General features: G+C 41.0%; 1 protein-coding gene across 1 annotated transcript in view; it reads left to right on the top strand.

Moving 5' to 3' along the window:
* Nucleotides 1–19559, top strand: part of LOC136437968 (formin-F-like) — a 28988-nt gene extending 9429 nt beyond the window's left edge. Inside the window, exons 9-24 of the mRNA XM_066432572.1 lie at nt 2139–2199; nt 2700–2797; nt 6579–6801; nt 7957–8016; nt 9581–10591; nt 11232–11337; nt 11834–12008; nt 12981–13158; nt 13891–14043; nt 14732–14861; nt 15185–15217; nt 15399–15502; nt 15868–15951; nt 16489–16671; nt 17466–17571; nt 18192–19559. Coding sequence (XP_066288669.1) covers nt 2139–2199; nt 2700–2797; nt 6579–6801; nt 7957–8016; nt 9581–10591; nt 11232–11337; nt 11834–12008; nt 12981–13158; nt 13891–14043; nt 14732–14861; nt 15185–15217; nt 15399–15502; nt 15868–15951; nt 16489–16671; nt 17466–17571; nt 18192–18199 — 2713 coding nt within the window. The 3' untranslated portion in view covers nt 18200–19559. The remainder of the gene's footprint in view (nt 1–2138; nt 2200–2699; nt 2798–6578; nt 6802–7956; nt 8017–9580; nt 10592–11231; nt 11338–11833; nt 12009–12980; nt 13159–13890; nt 14044–14731; nt 14862–15184; nt 15218–15398; nt 15503–15867; nt 15952–16488; nt 16672–17465; nt 17572–18191) is intronic.
* The last annotated feature ends 1058 nt before the right edge of the window (nt 19560–20617 follow it).

Raw genomic sequence — 20617 nt, 5'->3', positions numbered from 1 at the left:
CGGTGTATTATGTATCGCCCAAGGTATCAGCCCAACCCGCGTGGTGGCTGTGACCGAGAGTGATGCGGAATACATCCGGTGATGTTGTATTTTATTTGTGTCATGCCCACCAAAAAAAAACAACTTTCAATGCGAAATGCACCAGAGGTAGGGAAATTTTGTGTCATTGAACAAAAAATTGTAACAACATCAATCCCAATTTCCGAATTCAGTATTCAAATATTCGACAGCAGTGCACGAGAAGCACCTTTGAATCATTCCAGTGTTCTCACCAGAATCTTTTCACAGCACAGGGGTCAGGTAAAGGAGGCCAACTTTATGCAATGCAAGTCATGCACAGAGTGCCGAAGACATGACAAGAGTATGGAGTTTGGCATACTCCCGAGAAAAGTCTTTAAATTGATAACCCAATGAGGCACTATTTTCTACATTTCGAGGTATAAATTTGGTGAAGTAAAGTGTTTCCTCTATCACAGCCTTATTCTAAAGTCAAATATGAACTTTTTATAAGATTTATGAAGGGTCACAAGGTTCTTCCCAGAAAGAAACACCCCTATGCTGGTTGAAACACAGCATAGGGGTCCAGATCACAGCATAGGGGGTCCAAATCACAGCATAGGGGGCCCCTATGCTGAAAAGGCCTAGCGAGAACACTGCATTCATTTTTGGGGGGGATGGAAGCTTGTGCAATACAAGTTCGAAGCCAAGGCAATATGGTAAAATATAGACCGGTCCGTAGCACCTGTATCAAACGTTATCCCAGCCCAGGTATGACATATTGAAATGATTGATATTAAAACTGGCCAATTTGCAGATTCGAAGAGTACCACATTTGAGGCTCTATGTTTCAACTTTTTGCTAAAATTGTACCAGAAAGTTTTGTTTAAAAAGAGCGGGCTTCCCTAAATTGTACGGTACTTGGTCTCTATTTCTGGCAGTACGGAGGTGACTTACTTACTTTGGATTTTGAATGTGCTTCCAAATTAAAAATAAACAGAGTTACATAATACATGGTTGAAGTATGTGACTAGTTTGGTAAGTAAGCATTGTGTATTCGTTTTGTATGGGCCTGTTACAATATGTTTACTTTAACTTAGTTGAAGGTGCTTTTGAGATAAAAATGTACATTTATGTTACAATTATGTCACAGCTCTCTTGACAAGTTTTCACATTCTTTAAGGGTGAAAAATTTTAAAAGTTACTCTCCTTCTAAACATTATCTTACCTACAATTCTTCCACACACCTGGTCCAGTCAAGGATTAAATCCCTTGTAAATAACTTTATCTGTTAGACAAACTAGGGAGTGTATTTGTGCCCGGACTTATCATCTTACCTAAACAGGAGGGCATTATAAGGAATCACCTGGTTCCCTGGGATTAATGTTTACAATTTCAATCTTTAGTGACTGGACAGTATCATAAAAGTTGAAATAGTATTTCTTAACCTTCTCCCTGCTGCCTAACTCTGTAACTAATAGGGAATTGGGTGCCAAATGGCTACTTCAGTCTGTTAAAGGTTAAAGCCATTACAATAAGTTACTACCAGGGCTTTGTCCAAAAAGGGTTACAGGGGCGCTGCGCCTTCATGCTCTGATCATGCGCCACCTTACCTTGGGGAGCAGATCCTCTGACAAGCATAACATTCTGATTATTTAAACATGACTGGTTACTTGGGAGCAGAGAGAGTAATGTTAAGTCTTTAGTGATTGGACCTTATAATAAAAGTTGGTATTAGTATTTCTTAAAGCCAGTACTGTATAATAAGTTACTACCAGCCAAGGGTTTTGTCTAAAGAGGGTTAAAGGGGCGCTGCGCCCCCATGTTCTAACCATGCGCCACCTTACGTTGGGGAGCAGATTCTCTGACAAACATAAAATTCTGATTGACCAGAGATGCTGCTACTAGTACTAGTGGCCACGGTCTTCAACTGTGATCTGTCTGACATTAATTTTGCCCGCAGGAAGCCTTAGAATGCCCTGTTCTAGATCTAGCTTAGAATTTTCTACCCGCTTGGTCGCTCAGGGACCTTGCAATGCTCCCCTCCCCTGCAATTTTTTCATGGAAAAACCAGTGACTATGTCTTGATGTGTTTCATTTTGCCAATGCTGAACACCATGTTTACTGTTCTTTCTCTTTAGGAGATGGGTGCGGATTCGACAGGGCGAGCTGTCATACTACAAACTAGCAGAGGAGTCACAGGTAAAGACTATACAAGAAGTTTCAATTGATATTTGATGATCCTTTCTGTGATCATTCCTTTATACTTTCTGGTCTGAAAAATTTATGGGTCTCATTATTACATCATATATGATTTCCATACTTCATGTATTCATATATATGTATGTCATATATATATAAATTAATATGTATTACGTAATTCACTGTACACAAGGCTGTCATCTTGTATACCAGAATTTATTTCAAAGGACTTAAATAGCAAACTTAAGTTCATATTGATGTGACAACCCCTGCATGGTATACATCTATTTTTTTAGGAAAATTTTAAAGAATGTCTAGACGATAGAAATTCCTCCAATGATTGTAATAACCCATTCTAAACCCATACTATACACTTTTGTATTAGGTAGATTAACCCTTAGATTATATAGAACATTACTGTAGTTATGTATCAGCCATACTTTGTACCTTGTACAATTGTTTTGCGATAAAGTTATATTATTTTTTTTGCTGTCCAACAGACTGCTCTGAACATCATCCACCTGAATGATGAGAGTGTGTCCATCACTCCTGAAGGAGACAATGGCTTTTGTATCAGCACCAACAAGGAACATTTCTCGTAAGTAGCAGAGAAATGATCTTCTGCAGCATATAAACAGGATTTTAGCTAGGGTTTATAGACAAGGGGTCCAAAAATGGTAATGTAACATGCATACATGTGTATGTGATTACCAGGGAAACAGGAGGTCCTCTGTGCGTCCAGCTGAAAAATAGGGCGTCCAAGTTCTTTGTTATTTTAGTATCATGCCTCCAAAAGACGCATTGACGCATGTCTAGCTAAAAGCCTGGCTATAAATAGAGTCCATTCCAAGTCACCGCACGGATGTTTGTTGTCATTGTTTATAATTAATCTGAAACTTTTGTAAGTATTTGTAATCCATATTCCATAATTTTCAATCATTTTGAAATATGTTTACACTTTCTAATTGTTCCCACGTTGTCGTGGAATATTCAAAATATTTATGGCACCGAGAACAATATTTTTGATACTTTCTAAAGATTGATTACATCCCCCTGCCTTTATTACTCCGGGAAGGAGGTGTGACCTCCTTCTGGGGTATTGGGATTGCTTTTGCTTGCGCGTTCGCAGCTATAACTCACGATCCCGTCGTCGTATCGGTGTGTAACTTGGCATATAGTGTGCCTGGTTGGGTGTGGTGATGCACGATGTCTTAGTTACACCGTAACTACTTTTATCGTAAATGCAATACTGTAATTGCACCCCTATAATTAATGCTATGTCCCACTGCCCTGCCGTAGACACCGTGCTATAATCCGTTCCGCTTGAGTAGAATACTTCAGGCAGATACGGGGTATAATTCTTTCCAACCTGCTGTGATCGTATAGTCACTGTTACATTGAAAAATAGACAACGTGCATCACCACACGCAACCTAGGAAACGATATACCAAGTTACATACCAATGCGGCAACGGGAATTGTGAGTTTTGGCTGCGAACATGTGCCGAGTGAGCTCCAGTCTGTGTATTAAGTATGCCGTGTACCTCGCAACTCGCATACAGTATGTGCACACGGGACGGACGATGTATTTTTACGCACAGTGTGAAAATGGCAAATCTCTGGACCTTCAAACTTACCACACTTGTAGTTTATAATACGGAGGCTGTGACAATGTAAAAAGTTTACACAGGGGATGAAAGATTGTTGAGAAATATCTCTCAGAAAAGTGCGCGCGCCAGTGTCACTTCCGGGTGGTTAGATCCGGTGACCTTTGACCTTCGTGAAATGTTACGATAATATAGATTTGCCTTTTTTATTGCAAATAGCTTGATACCTATAGATCAGGCTGGCCTGCAATAAATTGTGGAAAGAGGATTTACTGCATATTTGTGATTTCTGATATATCTTAGTTGTAACTTGTAAGGCTGAATGGTTCGTTGATAATTGAAAAGGGGCCATCTAGATCTAACTTTGTGACTTTTCCCGGAATTTCTAGATCCCATCTGTGCCATGCTGTAAAAACATACTTTTCAGCAGATTGACCACTCCTGTATTGAAAGAAAAAGATAAACAAACACTTTTTCTTTACTTGCTCTAAAACACTACTTGGACTGAGCAGAGATGCAATTTGTGTGGGTCAATACTTGTACATACTATAAATACTTCACGGAGAATTGTGTCCTACGGACTCTTGTTTCGAATTTCCTATCTTTTTTTCGAAAGAAGAAATTCACAGTCTGCTGTTAATTAGTTAGATTACACCCAAAAATAGACGTAGAAAGGCAGCGCTCACACCCCGCCGTGCTCTCACAGCTGGCCGGTCGGGAGTAACGTAAATAAACAGTTAACGGGTCTACCAACAGCACAACAATCTTCTTCAACAATCTGAAAGAAACATTATCAGTGCCTAATCCCTTGTCCTTCCTAAGGGATCAATCAAACCGAAAAATCTTGCAGAAACCAGCCAAATGCGATAGAACAGAAAGTACTGACGGAAGTTGTAACAGTAGGCTGTCGCCCTCCCCACCACAGGCACGCCAGAACATGCGCTGGGACCACTGGGACTAAACAACTGACCTTCAGCAATTCCCTGTCCCAGTGCAAATCAAAAACGTCAATCAGCCAACAGGGTAAAGCATAGAGGCTTTATTGTTCCAGAGATGAAGAGTGTCAGATCGTGGATTTTGTTTCGCAATCAAAACTTCATGCTCGCGCTCCTGTTGCTGCATTCCCGGCAGACGGCATGACGCGGGCTGTTTGCAGGGGAACACGCTGTTTGAAATATCATTATATATCTATCTTTCAACATGTCGAGAGAGTTTAAGATATGAAGTAAATAATCTAAGTATTACAGTATTTCAGTGCTACATAATTACTGTGAAATTTCGTATCTGTAATCATTTTATGTTTGTTTTAAGTATTTACAAGGGGTTTGCCCCCCTACACAAAGAATAGATTCTCCCAAGTAGCGGCGGCCTTTCAGGCTATCCCTTTTTGTATTGTGCCGAATGTCGGGCTAATTTGGCGTGGATAAACCTTTTGTTTTTGCTCATTACGTCTTGTCCTTTGACCACTGTCAGTTCCTGATCGTTAGCAACATTTGCTGGCCCTTTTTGAGTAGCAAAACTACAGTTGAATTGTGCTTATCTGGACTAGAGGAACTCGGAGACGGTGTCACGGCACACTGACTTCCCGCTCGGTCGGCGGTCCACGCCCGATCCAAAACAGGCTTTGTTAGGATTAGCGGCTCGTTACGGGGGGCAAATGACCCATATCTTTATTTCGAAATGTTTCGAAACTTGAAACAAATCAATTCATATTTCAAATTTGTTTTGAAAAATGATCTCTTTTTACAGTAACTTTCAAAATGTTTGCAAATTCTTGAAATATTTTCTAAAACATGGTACTCTCATATTTACTTTATTTCTAAACATTTGTTAATATTTATAACAGTTTATAATTATATAACAAATATTCGAAGATATTATAAATATCACTAAAAAACCGGTGTGGTGACTTGGAATGGACTCTATACATGTAGATATAATGTTGATTTTAGATTTAAGCATATGGGGTAGACAGAGTATTCTGTTTCTTTGAAAAGAGATATTTGCAAGCCGGTATCATTTTGCCGCTGTGGTTTTGTGTCACAGCCTACCCCAGTTTTGGCGTAACGAATCCCCTGACATGAACCGATGTTGTGCCCTTTCCTCACTCTACCCAGGTGTAAAAATGGGCACATGACTTTGCAATTGGGTGGGGAGGTAAAAGGCGGTTGAAGGAGAGGGTTTGGCTCCACATTCCAATACTGTGCCCTAGACACAGTGGATAACAACCCACTGCCCCTACAACTTAGACCCCGTTCACACTCATTTTTTTCAATTGCGATTATACATCAATGGTAGTATGGATTGTAACTACCTCCGGAGGTAGTTTGATTGGATTAATCGCGATCGGATCCAATCCAATCCTATCAAATTTTGAGTGTTGGCGAATCCACTTAATCCACTTGGCGAAAAGCAGTGTGAACGCAAAAGTTTCTTTGCGTTCAATCGCGATCGGATCGAACAATCGAGATTATACTTCAATCGCGATTGAAAAAAATGAGTGTGAAGGGGTCTAAGGGACTACCTTTACCTTTACCTACCCTATTTTTAAGTAACACATTGCATTGCCAGAAGTTTCACTGAAATCCTCTTAAAGTTTTTTTGCAATTGTAGGTCTAGAAGTATGTTAAACTTGGACAGTGCATGTTTACGCTATGAATCTGTAACTTGAAGTCTTTAAAACTTGGCATGCTTCCTTTAATTACATTCATTTTGTTGAAAGATGAACTGCAATATCCCTACATCATTGTTGTCTTACCATCCTGACTTTCAGGTTCAGAGTACCAAACCCGAACCAGAAGGAAGGTGCGGACATCCAGGCCGTACGGGACGAGTGGTTCAAGGTGCTTTCGCGAGCGTCGCAGGACTACCGTCGGTCGGCGGCCCACGTGTACGACCACATCCTCACGGACGACTTCTTCAACCAGGCCACCACCACGACCACCGTGCACCATCTCACGGAGGAGGTCGGAGGGCTGGTGAAAAAGCTACAAGTGGTAAGGTCTCATACCCCATTTGTTTCAATCATGGTAAAATACACACTTTTTATGGCTACATATCCAATGAAGAAACAGTATTTCTGGAGATGTTTTGCTCTCTTTTGCAAGCACATTATGATTTTTAGTCCATAGAAAATTACCTCCCAAGTATGACTGGTAGAACGATTTTTATGACAGCTATAACTGCAATTAGCTACTATCTGCGCCCAACCGCAGTACTCTTTCTTGAATGTTAAAACTTTCCTGCCAACTGCTGTCAGTAATACACAAGCTTTCATCTCAAATCCTTTTTACATCATGTGAGGTCGATGAAAAGGAATTTTTGATCAACCTTTTTGGGCCAAGTCCAAATCCTGTCACTGTGTCAGTAAGACACAAGCTTTTTGGGCCAATTATGTTGAAGACGGGACTCTTCTAGAGTGCACACTCGGAGTAAAACAGGAATGAGACCATTAGATGAAATTGTGGACTATCCCATTGCAAAACTTCAGGGTTGACCAGGAATATTTTTTGTACCCTGATAGGCCCTTTTTATTCTAATTCTGATTTCCCCACATGTCTAATTATTCTTGGCCTCCACAATTTGCACTATCTAGTAATACTCTTAGCAACTACTCTTGACTTCTTTAATTTTTATTTTCAAAGTAGCCTTGAAATCATTGCAATAAGGTTTGACTTGTGATAGAATTATATTGCTACCTATTGTTCAAACCTTTCTTCTATCTCCTTCCCTAATGTACTTACCTCTGGAAGATGGTAAATGGTAAGTTACAGAGCTCAATACTGTAAAATAATCCATTTAATACTGTGGTTGGTAATTTTAGCAGCTTGGAGGAAAATGAGTAGTTCACTGCATTTAATTCTAAATGTAGGAACAAACATTAGTGTCTGTTAAAGTACCTAAAATTAATATAGCAAAATCAAAATCATATCCAAAATCATATCCAGTTGTTTGAGTAATTGCTTTTTGGCGTACCTAAAATTAAGTTACTGTTAACAGAATATAGAATAACGGTACCCGCTTTCGTCTTTTTTAATTGTAGCTAGATTCACCTGAGGTATAGATCTTGGCTGTAGCACCTTGCTTGTCAATGGTGATGTTTATATTGTTTGTTTGTTTATTTGTTTTTTTGTTTGTTTGTGAAACTGTAGGAACTAGAGCAGCTACAGTCCGTCCTTACCATACTAGATGCACAGGAGGCAACTACACAAGTGAGTATGATCCTGGTTTGCTATAACATCTCTTTAACCCTATGGTAGCGTGCATAGTTCAGTGGTTAGCGATCTTGCCTCTGGAACTAGAAGCCCCGGATTCGATCCTGGCTGTGTCGCTCACCCGACATGCACGCTACCGGAAAGGGTCGCAGTTGTTAGGATGGGACGTTAAACCGTGGTCCACTGCTCATTGTGCTTGTCGAAAAGAGCTAGGGGAATTTCCCCCGGTACAATGAACCTGTAAATACTGTACATAGCGTCTGTCTTCTCTGTCACAACCAGTGGAAGATTAGCTCATCTGTTCATTGACTTCATTTGAGCTAAACTGGTTCGAGATCACTTTCCTTTCCTTACCTTTCCTGAAGTAGCCGTTTTGCAGTTGGACAGCAGGGAAAAGGTTAAGACTTCACTTGAAAGTTCATCTGTGTTGGTAGAAGTATCATTTTGAATCAAAATTGAACAGCAAATTGCCAGCACAAAAATTGGGACTTACACAAATTTCTGAAAGAATGAGCAATCCACTGCTTCTGTGACGTCACGTTATGCAGATAGAACACTTGTCTCGGGGAGCAGGGGATCTTAAGTTGCAGAAAGGCTATCTAAAACTTTAAGACCTGTTTAGAATCTACTGTACCTATAGACAGTGTTCTCACCAGGATTTTTTCACAGCATAGGGGTCAGGAACAGAAGGCCAACTTTGCGCGGCGCAAGTCACTTTTTGACGCGGAGTGCCAAAGACATGATAATGGTTGGGAGTCTGGCATCATCCCGCACAAAATTTTGAAATTCAAAACCAAATAAGGAACCATTTCTTGCATTTTGAGGGATAAATTTTATGAAGTTAAGTTTTTCCTCTGTCACATCCTCATTCTAAAGCCAAATATTAACTTTTTATAAGATTTATAAAGGTTCTTCCCAGAAAGATACACTCCTATGCTCATTGAAACATAGCATTGGGGTCAGATCGCAGTATCGGGGTCCAGATCACAGCATCGGGGGCCCCCATGCTGAAAAGGCCTGGTGAGAACACTGATAGAGCAGTAGATCCAAAGAACGAATAATATGATGAACAATGGTTAAAGCAGCGATTGAATGTCAGTGCTCCAATCCCTTGTGACACCAGGTCATATAGCCTGTTTTTTAAACAATTACTAGAATATTCTTCAATCAGGGACTTTATAAAGGTATCAAAACAAGTACCTCCAAATTTTCAAAGTCTACTGTCCGTCTAGATCTTCTGGCCTCCCCCGCCTCCTTGTAAGTAGGGGTAAGTAGGACTTGGGCAGCTCCCAACTTTCGTTACGGTTCATCCCAGCACGTTCCAAATGGATGTGGACTGCCTCTTTGATCTTTCTGTGGCCATTACGTGATTCTTGGTCTATGATTTAGTCTTGACCTAGTCTCGTGCTCTCATGAGACTAGGTCACTCCATGATCAAGACGTACAGTTGAAAATTTGGAGGTATGTACTTTCTAAAGTCACTGATTAAGAATATTCTAGTAATTGGTAATCACATGTGACTGATGAATCTCTTCAATGATAGCCTTTTTTTGCATTCCAGATGACCAAGCTGAAAGAGATTGCCAGCAGTCTGGACAACCAGCTAAGAGACAGCGGACTCCCTGGTTCCCTGACCGACATCAGTCAAAAAAGTCTCACCCAAAGGGACAGCTCGGACACCTCGGACAGTCTGAAGAGGCACGATTCCTCAGATTCAGAAGAAAGCGAATACATGGACATGAAAAGCCCCAGCATCCTTAAAACACGTCCTGAGAGCGGGCCATTTGCTATAATCAGCGGAGAAGGAGATGTCTCCGTACAGGACACCGAAGATGTCTCAGAAGACACAGATGGAGAAAAGAGCGTCGCAGACATGTATTCTAAGGTTAACAAGGAAAAATCGGCCGTGGTGCCTCCTCCGCTGCCCTTGAAGAGAAAGAAAAGTTTGGATATGATAATAGATGGGGATAAGAAGGATGATGATGCAGCTGTGGACGAGAAGGGGGGTGGTGACACCAAGACAGAAGAGCAGGAAGACGTAACCGACTCTTCAGATATAAAGGACAATGGAGAAGTTCCAACCAATGGGGAATTGGAGTCAGCAATTCTTCCCAGACATCCACACTTGTTGCTCCCTTCGGGGCTCCACACTCCCCCCTCGGGACCCCCCACCCCTCCTCCCTCCCCGTTCCTGGCCAGGGGGAAGTGTGAGTCCCCCCCGCCGATCGGTGGAGGGGGCCCCCCTACCCCTCCTTCCTCGCCTGTCAAGACAGAGGACATGCACGATGAGATCTCGATGGACTCGGTGAAAGAACGGTTGGACTCATCTGTGGAGATGGACCAAACAGATTCATCAGAAATACAGGAGGCCAGTCCTGTCTCCCCACCCCCTCCCACCAGTCCTGACTCCCCACCCCCTCCAACCAGCCCTGTCCCCCAGCCTCCCGCCACCCCTACCCCACCCCCTCTCCCAACCAGTCCCATCCCAGCTGCACCACCCCTTCCTATTTTCAACAGGGGGGCGAGAGTCAAACTGAGGCCCTTCCACTGGACCAAAATTCCCACCAACATGGTAAGATCCAAGTCTCAATTTCAAAACTCTTTAGTGACAAAATTAATGAAGAAACTTATTACTAAAAAAAACATTGATAACAAGGGCATAGCTTACTGTAAATGCAGAAATGTTTGCGGTGGTTTTATGTTTGTGGTTTTCGCGGTACGATGTTCGCCGCAAACTAAAAACCAACGTGAAATGTTTTGCCCTCCAACCCCCTTTTCTTCTCTGTCTCAAACGCGGACTTAAAAACCCCCGGGAACACTCCATTTTCCCCTACCGTGAAATTAAAACCACGCAAACTTAAACGCATTTACAGTATTTCATTTAGAACTACAGTAGGTGTTAGCCTGGGTTCCACCCTCCGTAGTAACTGCTGGCTCAATCTTTCCGTAGTAAGCAAGCAAAAAGATTGAACCAGCGGCTACTACGAAGGATGATACCCAGGCTATGTAGTTGTCTCTATGCTATAGCAGCATGTGTTATAATTTATATTTTTAGAAGGCAATTCAGGAACTGTTTGACATTTGATGGACAGCCTTTTCCATCCAAAATTAAAAGGCGAAAGATATGATTACAATATTGACTGAAGGAGGTGAAAGACAATTTTGTCAGCCAAAGTTGTTCATGTTTTTTTTTGTGTATGTTTCTGTTACAGCTTTCTAAGACTATCTGGAAGCAGGCCCAGGACAGAAGTGCAGACATAAGTGTTGAAGTGCTGGAGAAAAACTTTGCGCTGACTGACAGGGATTCACCAGACTCAGGTAGGAGTCAGTTTCCCTAGTTGCTGTAGATTCTTTCTAAGTTTGCTGCACTTAAATTTTGCAGCATGGTGACAATAAAATGTAATGCAAAACAGAGCACTTTTTTATGCAGTGAAAGCTGGCCGCAAAAGCCATGAACACAAATCCAACGCAAAAATGTCACAATTTACAGTTCTTTAAACATGAGCTCTCTTTAGGCTTACAACTGACATTTATCTTACAGTGACCATAGAAACACTGAAGTCCATGATACACACACAACAATATTTTGAAAGTTACATTTCCATACAGTTGCATACGTTATGTATCTGCCGACATTTTCACAAACTATATTGCAATATTTTCTGACATGCTCGAATTGAATTTGTAATTTTCATTTCTGGTTTTCTAATTAAATTTCTAGTTTAATTTGTTCTCTTTACTAGTAATGATATGCTATTGCTGCGGTCCAAGGACTTTTCTTAACTTGCTTCTGCTTGACCTTTTCGTTCCTCAGGTCCAGTCAAGGTCAAGAAGAAGGCAAAGCTCCTGCTGGATTCTAAGATGGCGCATAACCTGGCCATCTTCCTGACGGGGTTCAAGGTCGGCCCCGGAGAGTTCACTAACAAACTGCTTGTCATCGGAGAGGAGGAAGGAGGTTTCACCATGGAACAGATTAATTCACTTAGGAGGTGAAGGGAGGATTGTTTTATAATAAATTTTTTTTAATGAATTTAGGCCTTGTTGATTTGATTATATGGATGACATCCGCATCATATTTTGTCCATTTAGAAAAAGAAAAAGAGTTTATGATCATACTGTAAATTTTACATTAGCTACAAAATAGGAAATATATGCCATGAATTGCAAAGAAATATTTCAGAAAAGGATATTAGTTATGTCATAGTATACCAAAGCAAAATCTAATTATAAGATGTGAGAGAACAAAAATGAAGAATCTCCTCTTTGGCATACCATATTTTTAGTTGTTTGTTCAACCTTCCTGACCATTTAGATTTCATAATGAAGGCAATTTGTTGCTTTTTTGCCATTTTTTATCCCGCTCGCATCAGTTTTGGGGTTCTGAGGGGATGTCATCCATGTGATCAAATGAACATGGTCTTACTTGGTGTCCGTACTGTATATAAGAAAGTGGTGGGCTGTGGCAACAGAGGACATCAAGAGGCTTGACAGGAGCGACAAAGCCATGGTCCAATGGATATGCCCCAGGAAACTATCAGAAACACTCTCAGCAAAACAAGTTAGAGCCAGATTAGGAGTACACAGTGTGCAGGATATGATAAGATCCAATCATCTACATTGGTATGGGCATCTTGAAAGAATGGACAGGGAGAGGTGGCCCAAGAAACTCATCGGCATGACGGTGGGGGGCCGAAATCCATGAGGACGACCAAGGAAGAGGTGGATTGACAAGATCAAGGAGGACCTCCACCACCTCAACCTACACGATGTGAATCCACAGGACAGAGGCACCTGGCGAGCGGCCACCAAGTTCCCCCATCAGCATGCAAGCACGTCAAACCCCCAGATCATGGGGAAAAGATTCTTGACGATAAACCGGATAGTGAGTGAGTGATGAGTGTGGTATAAGATGGCTGTAGAAAATTTCTTGTCTCATTCTTACATTCTGTTCCCCACCCCAGATTCCTGCCCACCTCGGAAGAGCAGGAGCTGTTCCGGTCGTACCACGGCGACCGTTCGGAGCTGGAGTCCAGCGACCGGTTCATGCTGGAGATGTGCAGCGTACCGATGGTGGAGGTTCGCCTGGACCTGCTGATGGTGATGGCCGAACTACCTGAACAGATACAGGACCTCACACCGGTCAGTCACTTGACTTACTTGACCTACTTGACCATTCTTCCTCTGTCACCCGAACTACAGTCAGTCACAGGAACACTTTTCCATCAGGCTTTTATAGTGCTGCGTACCTAAACTCCTGACCTAAACTGGACTTGTAAAAACATTTAAGTTCAAGTCCAGAAAAACCTAAACGTCAGGAACTAAGTCCGGACTTGCAAAAAAGTATCTCTCGCTTAAATTTTGCTCTAAACGATCTAAAGGCTTCTATAGATCATGAAATTTGCACTGGAAAAAGACAAAAACATTGCTGTTTTTGTGGTCTTGACTGAGCTTTTCTGTTTACTATTGACTATATATAATTTTGCATTCATATTTTAGAAATTGTATGTTAACATGAAATTTTGCATGTGCCATGGGTTCAGGTCCGTACTTATTATAAGTTCGGACCTGAACCTCTGGACTTGAATTCGGACCTGAACCTGAACTTGAGTACATGTGTATGTAATTACCAGGGAAACAAGGCGTCCTATGGGTGTCCTCAGAAAAAAATAGGGTTTTTGATTTCTTTTTTTTTTTAGTGTAGAGCATCCAGAAGACACCCTGATTTGTTTGGGATTTCAGACTTCTCTGTGAATGGGCGAATTTTGCCTCAAAAAGTTTCACAAATAAGTGGAGTCTACTGGCTATTAACTCAAGACATAGAAGATTCTGCCTTATGCTACTGACAGCTTGACTTTTTTTCTTCTCTCGTAGACCATCCACACCACTTTTGGTGCGTGTCAGGAGCTGGTAGAACAGAAGCACTTCCACCAGGTACTGGAGTACGTCCTAGCCGTGGGCAACCGTATCAACATCGGCACCACCAGGGGAGCAGCACGGGGCTTCCGCCTGGTTTCTCTTTCCAAGGTATACACTACTCCAGTTGTCTTAGTAAAGGTAACGCAGTCAACCCTCAGACTGAGGATGAACCAAGGCGCTTTTCTGTTAGCTAGTAGTGCAATACAGCTTCACTATGTCTCGCATACTAGTATTTAGCAAAGCACACCAGGTCCCCTACTCTTCTCAAGTGTGCTGGGTTCTTTTACACGCAGAGATTTGATGCCTGAAGCTTCCTTGTGCACAGGGCCATCCACTTTACCTCACTATCTAAAATGATGAATGCAATCCCCTACAACATGTCCGAGCTTAGGCCTACCCTATATAGGCATTGCTAGGATCCACGGAATTTGATTCGGAATTTTGATCCAGATGGCCAAGCAGCGAGTTGTGTTACAACTTTTGTCACTGGGACATTAACTACATGTATTCACCATTTGGAATTATTCACTAATGCAACATGATTGACCAAAGTCAAACGGGCACTTATATCAGAAGTGTAGGAACATTCCAAAGCTAAATGTTAGTTACATGTTAGTTAATGATAATGATATCCTCCAAGCATATTATGAATGTCCACTTTTCTTTGCAAAAGGATTGTAGCCCTTTTGGGTAAACCTGACTGTCAAAGTAGAATGAAGAATAGTTTAGCCCCGCCCCCCGAGGTGCTGCCAAAAATCTAGCAAGAAAAAAAACTAAAACAATCTGTACCTTGCAGTTGTCTGAAACCTACAGCAGTGACAGGGCCTCCAGTCTGCTACAGTTTGTAGTGGAACAGATCAAGCAGAAGGAGCCACAACTGCTGGACGTGTCTGCTGAGATGCACTGTGTGCAGAGGGCTGCAGGAGGTATGTTTCTAAATGCTTATTTGTTCATTTATTACCTTCGCTAACAAGGTTAAGTTTTTCACAGCGTTCGTGTGGGTGTCCCTCTGTAAACATCATAAATCGAGAATGCCTGGATGGATTCTTATTTGGTAGGATGGTCGGTTCCCAACCAAGAGTAGGATGGAAAAAATTTAAACCTGGAAACAGCTCTGGTCTCATGCCACTGGATAGATGTGATTAAAGTTTTTTTGTGTGAAAAGAAAGTGAGATAAGTATCATTATCAGTGTATTGTAATAACTAATTAAATAAAAGCTTTCCCATTTTATTCCTGTTTTTCTGATAGCTTCTGTGAAAGGCTTGATGGCAGAAATGGAAGGTGGGTTTGTTGTCTGTGAAAGACTCCTATTTTGACAATGTACTAGTATATAGATTTGTTCCAGATTATAAAAGATGTCTATGTAAGATACGATGTATTTTGTAAAAAATTTAAATTTGTATTTGTGAATGAAAGTGTAAGAGTTCTTGAATTTTAAGAAAAAATGCCTTGTTTCTCTCAGTGATGACCAAGGACCTACTAAAAGCTAAGAAACATGTGTCATACATGAAGAAGAAGAAGAACTCTCCCTCAAAGAGAGACTTAGAGTTCTGTAAAGAGGTTGAGGTGAGTGTTGTGAATTTTTCCAAACAGTTTTTATTATCTTCCTATTACTGGTATTTTGCATATTCCAATGGTTATTGGCCCTGCATCTGGACCAAGAAGCCGCGAGTTTGAATCCAGGCTATGTCACTCACCCGACATGGCTTTAAACCCTGATCCACTTTTTATTGTAGGTGTCGAGAGATAGGGGAATTTCCTTGTACTTTAAACCTGTAAATACTGTATATAACGTCTGTCTTCTCTGTCACAACCAGTGGAAGATTAGCTCTTCAGTGAGCTAAACTGGTTCAAGATCACTTTTACCAGATGACATTTAGATTTTATAGAACACTTCTTCACCTCTCTAAATGTTTTCTTTCTGTTTTCAGGACAAGATCTCTGCACATGAAAAGGAACTGAATGCACTACAGAAACAGTGTTCTGCCATGAGGGACACTTTCAACAAAGTTCTGGTAAATATTTAGTACAATGATGGTTTCCTATACATGTATATTGGTTATAACTTATTCAACCACAGATCAAACGTGAATTTAATACAAGTAGCATGTGTAGTGTACTGGATTTGTGATCCTGCCTCTGCACCAAGAAGTCGTGAGTTCAAACTCCGGCTGTTGTCGTTGACCCCACATGCACGCTTCTGGAAAAGGTTGCAGTCCTTAGGACAGGGCGTTAAGCCGTGGTCCACTGTTCATCGCGCTTGTGGAAAAGAGCTAGGGGAATTTCCTCGGTACAATAAACCTGTAAATACTGTACATGGCGTCTGTCTTCTCTGTCACGACCAGTGGAAGAATAACTCCTAAGTGAGCTAAACTGGATTGATAATCACTTTATTTCATAAACATTTTATAGGGTCTGTATGGTCAGGTGTTCTCTGCTTTGTCCAAGTTCTGCTACTGAAAGTAATCTACGACTTCTATCCAGTCGTAGAGTTTAAATTGTCTTTTAAGTATTGTTTACTTGGACGTCTAGCCTTCGTAATTGTTTTCTAGGGCCTGTATGGGGAGCTGCCCGGTACAGACTCCCAGGAGGTCTTCTCTGCTGTGTCGGAGTTCCTGGCCAGTTTCGACATCGCCAGGGACAAGCTGAGGGAGGAGGAGGAGAAGAGGAACGACCCCAGGAAGAAGCTGGGGGCCATCATGCAGGGGTCACTAGCTGGAGCAGCAGTCAAGTTGGTAAGTCTGAGGCGATTTTGTTACCTTGAAACTATTGTTAAACACCCATGAAAAAATTGAGTTGGTAAATTACTTTTTTCATTCACAACCACGTATTTACAAGAGCCGAAGTTTCGGTGACCTTCTGTCACCTTCCTTGAGGTAATAATGATTTTGTACTGCATTTGTAACACTGAAGGGAATACTTAGCTGCAATGGGAAGTGTCATTATTGCCCTTAGGAAGCCGAAACTTCGGGTCTTATAAATGTGTGGTTGTAGCAGGGCGAAATTTGCTTGTTACGACGGAAAAAAATGTTGCCCTATCCATCTAAAAAATTGGAACCTCATGACATAAGATTGATGAAAATGCATTTTTGTAGGCTTAGAATGACAGATTTAACAACGAAAACTAAATCATTGGATCTCAAACAATGAGTGGAACGGGGAAAAAAATTAAAGCTCAGGAGACAGCCCTGGGTTGTAGGTAAAGAACTTTGTAATAGTATTGTTGATCATGTAATAGTCATCTTCACTTGGCCTTCATACATACAGTCACAAGTATATTTACTGCAATCATCTACATGTAGCTGCATATTTTTGACGTTATCTCTGAATGTTGTGAACTGGAAGAGTGGACACCGTTTTCAAATTGATGATACTAAAAATGACAACCCAGTTCAGACAACCCACTTTCAGACCGAATATTCTCATGTATTCTTTTCCCTTTACATCTTATCAGAGTAAGTATGGTTTTTCTGTGGTCTCCTGCATTGCAAAAGTGAAGATGTGCTAACAATTCATGTTTTGACCCTAGCGCTCCCCCACCTCGGACCATCATACGATGCTCACCTCCCTCAGAGACACCCTTCCCGCCATGCCTAGTCCAGACCAGGACAACAGTCAAGACCAGTGGGCACAAAGTGAGTAATTTCATTATCTACAGGGCTTTTTTAAAGCGGGGAACAAGGGCGCAGCACCCTGACCATGTGCCCCCTTACCCTGGGGAGCAGATTCTCTGACAAGCATACCATTCTTATTGACCAGAGATGCTAGTAGGTCACATGTGACCACAGTCTTCAAATGTGACCTGTCTGCAGTAATTTTTGCCCAACGGGAAGCTTTAGAATACCCCATTTCAAGTTCCCCCTTTTTTCACGCCATCCCCCTGCTTGGTTACTTGGCCGCTCCGTCACAATGCTCTCCCCTTTCTCTCACTCACTCACTCACTCACTCACTCACTCACTCACTCACTCACTCACTCACTCACTCAATCAATCACTCACTCACTCACTCACTCACTCACTCTCCCATAGCCTTGTCAGCTGTAGGGGCAGCATACCATTCAGTAAAGGTTCTCCACTGCTGGCGTTCTTCTCCCTTTTCTACTAAAAAAAAATTTTAAAAACCTGATCTACAATGTCATGTACATTCTCCGTAGTTTGAGAACAAAATAGTTTCAGTAGCAAGTGGAGACCAGTAGTTGACATGTAGATATATGTAACATTTACACTGAACCTTTTTTTCTCTTTTTCAATTACAGGTAGCTGAGGCACATATTGAACTTGGGTGTCTATGACCGTCTTAAGCAAACAGCCAGAAGTTGTGAAACATCTTAGGAGGACACACCAGCCTTATTCTCATGTTATCTAGCTGTCAAAGTTTCTGTGTTGAATTTAGACATTTAAAGATTGTCTCAATATGTGACATATCCTGAAATAATTGTCTTTGAAATTGATGTATTGTGTATGACCAATGATGAGGCAATAGATATACTGTATTGTGTGTAATGCTCAAAATGTTCTTTTTTTTGCTGTATTTTTATTGATTATTGATGCCAAACCCAGAGATAGTATTATACATATTTTTTACACATTCCTGACACAGACTTTACATGTCATGTAACAATCACTTATCTCCAAACAGGTGACTATGAAAACTCCTTTTGCCAGTTTGATCGTGATACGGTCTTAATGCCATCGTCAGATCTGCTTGGAGATTAAAGAATCACAGTGAAGAGTGTGCTATGCTTAGATATTAGTCAAATATTATGCATGCATGCATTTAGTTATTACATTTTACTATTCAGATGTTACAAAAAGTCTTCCTTTTTTAGAAGAATTTTTTGTGAAAGGTACAGCACATGTATAAATTGATTGTTTTTGTGTGTGAAAGGGACCATAGACGGGTTAATAAGCTTTTTCAACATTCCTTTTTTATGAAAGTCAGAGTTTTATGAATTGATTTGTTTGTGAATATTCACACAATTTGAATATCAGATATGAGTGACACTCCTTCAAATAAGTTTTATATTGGCTCACTTTCTGGGCACAAAGTCTGTTTCCATATTGAAGATTCGGACAACATTCAAGCTTTCTCAACAAATGCCAAGTCCTCAATGCAGTCTGTTCTGTCCATGATTTTGTGATATTGTCCAGTTTAAATGAGTTATAAGCATATCTCAGAGTTTATGTGTACTTTTATTTTATCTACTAAAGGTGAAATGTATATCATAGAATATGACATTGTGAAATGTACATGTATAAAAGTTTGTCAAATTTGTAGTTTTAGTGCAAAGTTGGATAAGTAAAGGAGTTCACTGGACAATGCATGCATGTAGCGAATACTAACTAAGGAAGCAATATAAATTCTGTGGTTGTACCATTTTCAAACTGCTGAACCAAAAGAGTTATTTCCAATTTCTGAAAATTTGTGGAAATGCCCCCCACCCCCAATTCTTGTTTCAGAGAGGTCATTCACAATGTGTTTTGTCAGAATATTTTTGGATGTACTATCAGTGGAACTAAATTGTTTATATTCATATGTGTATTTACGATACATTTACATGTATTTTACAAACAGCTTTGTAATATTTCTTGCATTGCAATAAAGTTTTGTAGCATTTTTTAAACATGTTTTTATTCATTCATTTATTAAGATTTACAACATAACAGGTGATTATCAGCTTTTCAAGATGTCAACTGGACCTGTTACTGTAACGTTTGATCCACTCACACGGGGATGGACCCAACTCTTTGATAAGTGTGGTGGGTTCTTTTACGTGCTAGAACACGGGACCTTCCTTTAAATCCTGTTCAAAGGATGTCCCTAACTGAAGCTAGGTACTCTTTTCCACCTGAGTGAAGTAAGGAAAGTCGTGTTAAGTGCCTTTCCCAAGGGCACAATGTCAACGGGGCAAATTAGGGGGCCGGATTGGAACCCAGGACCTCTGGGTTCTGAGCAACACACCTTGCCACTGCAACGCCACAATGATTGCAAGTCCTTTTAATTAAATGGGGTTGAAATAAGTCCTTGGTCAATCTGAGGAATGAAAATTACATGAGGATGGTTGAAATTTGAATAGGCCAAGGTGTACACTACAATTATAGTAAATTACCATCCCAACCAATTGAACCTGCTATGGGCTGAAGCAAATCATGTTATGCACCACAAGATGTACTTTAAAACTCAGCATGCTATATTTATAAGGACCACTGTCCTACGTGGCTTAAGAAGTTAACAGTGGTACCAGTACAGCAAAAGAAATATTATGTTATCACATTTTTACGATCCACTACTCAGTCACGTGTGCTATCTGCATAACGTGACGTCACCCCAGCGGTGGATGGATCACTCCTTGACAAAGACCGATGTCGTACGGTCGAAAATTTGGGTGAGTCCAATTTTTTTGTGTTGGAAATTGCAGTTAAAATTCGTTTGAGCATGATTTCTACCAACACAGATGAACTTTCAAGCTATCACAAACTGCTGGCCACATAGTAGAAACACACCTAGCATGCAGTTAACCTTCTCCCTGCTACCTACCTCTGTAACCAATAGAGAATGGGGTGCCAAACGGCTACTTCAGTATGCTAAAGGTTAAGAGGCAACCATGCTGTTTGCCAAACATGCTACATCATAGTACATGTTCCCTAAAAATTAGTAAAATGGCAACGACTGTCCTTGGAT

This window comes from Branchiostoma lanceolatum, chromosome 7 (genome assembly GCF_035083965.1).
Source record: "Branchiostoma lanceolatum isolate klBraLanc5 chromosome 7, klBraLanc5.hap2, whole genome shotgun sequence".
In the NCBI taxonomy this organism is placed as follows: Eukaryota; Metazoa; Chordata; class Leptocardii; order Amphioxiformes; family Branchiostomatidae; genus Branchiostoma; species Branchiostoma lanceolatum.
This window is presented reverse-complemented; position numbering and strand designations above follow the sequence as displayed.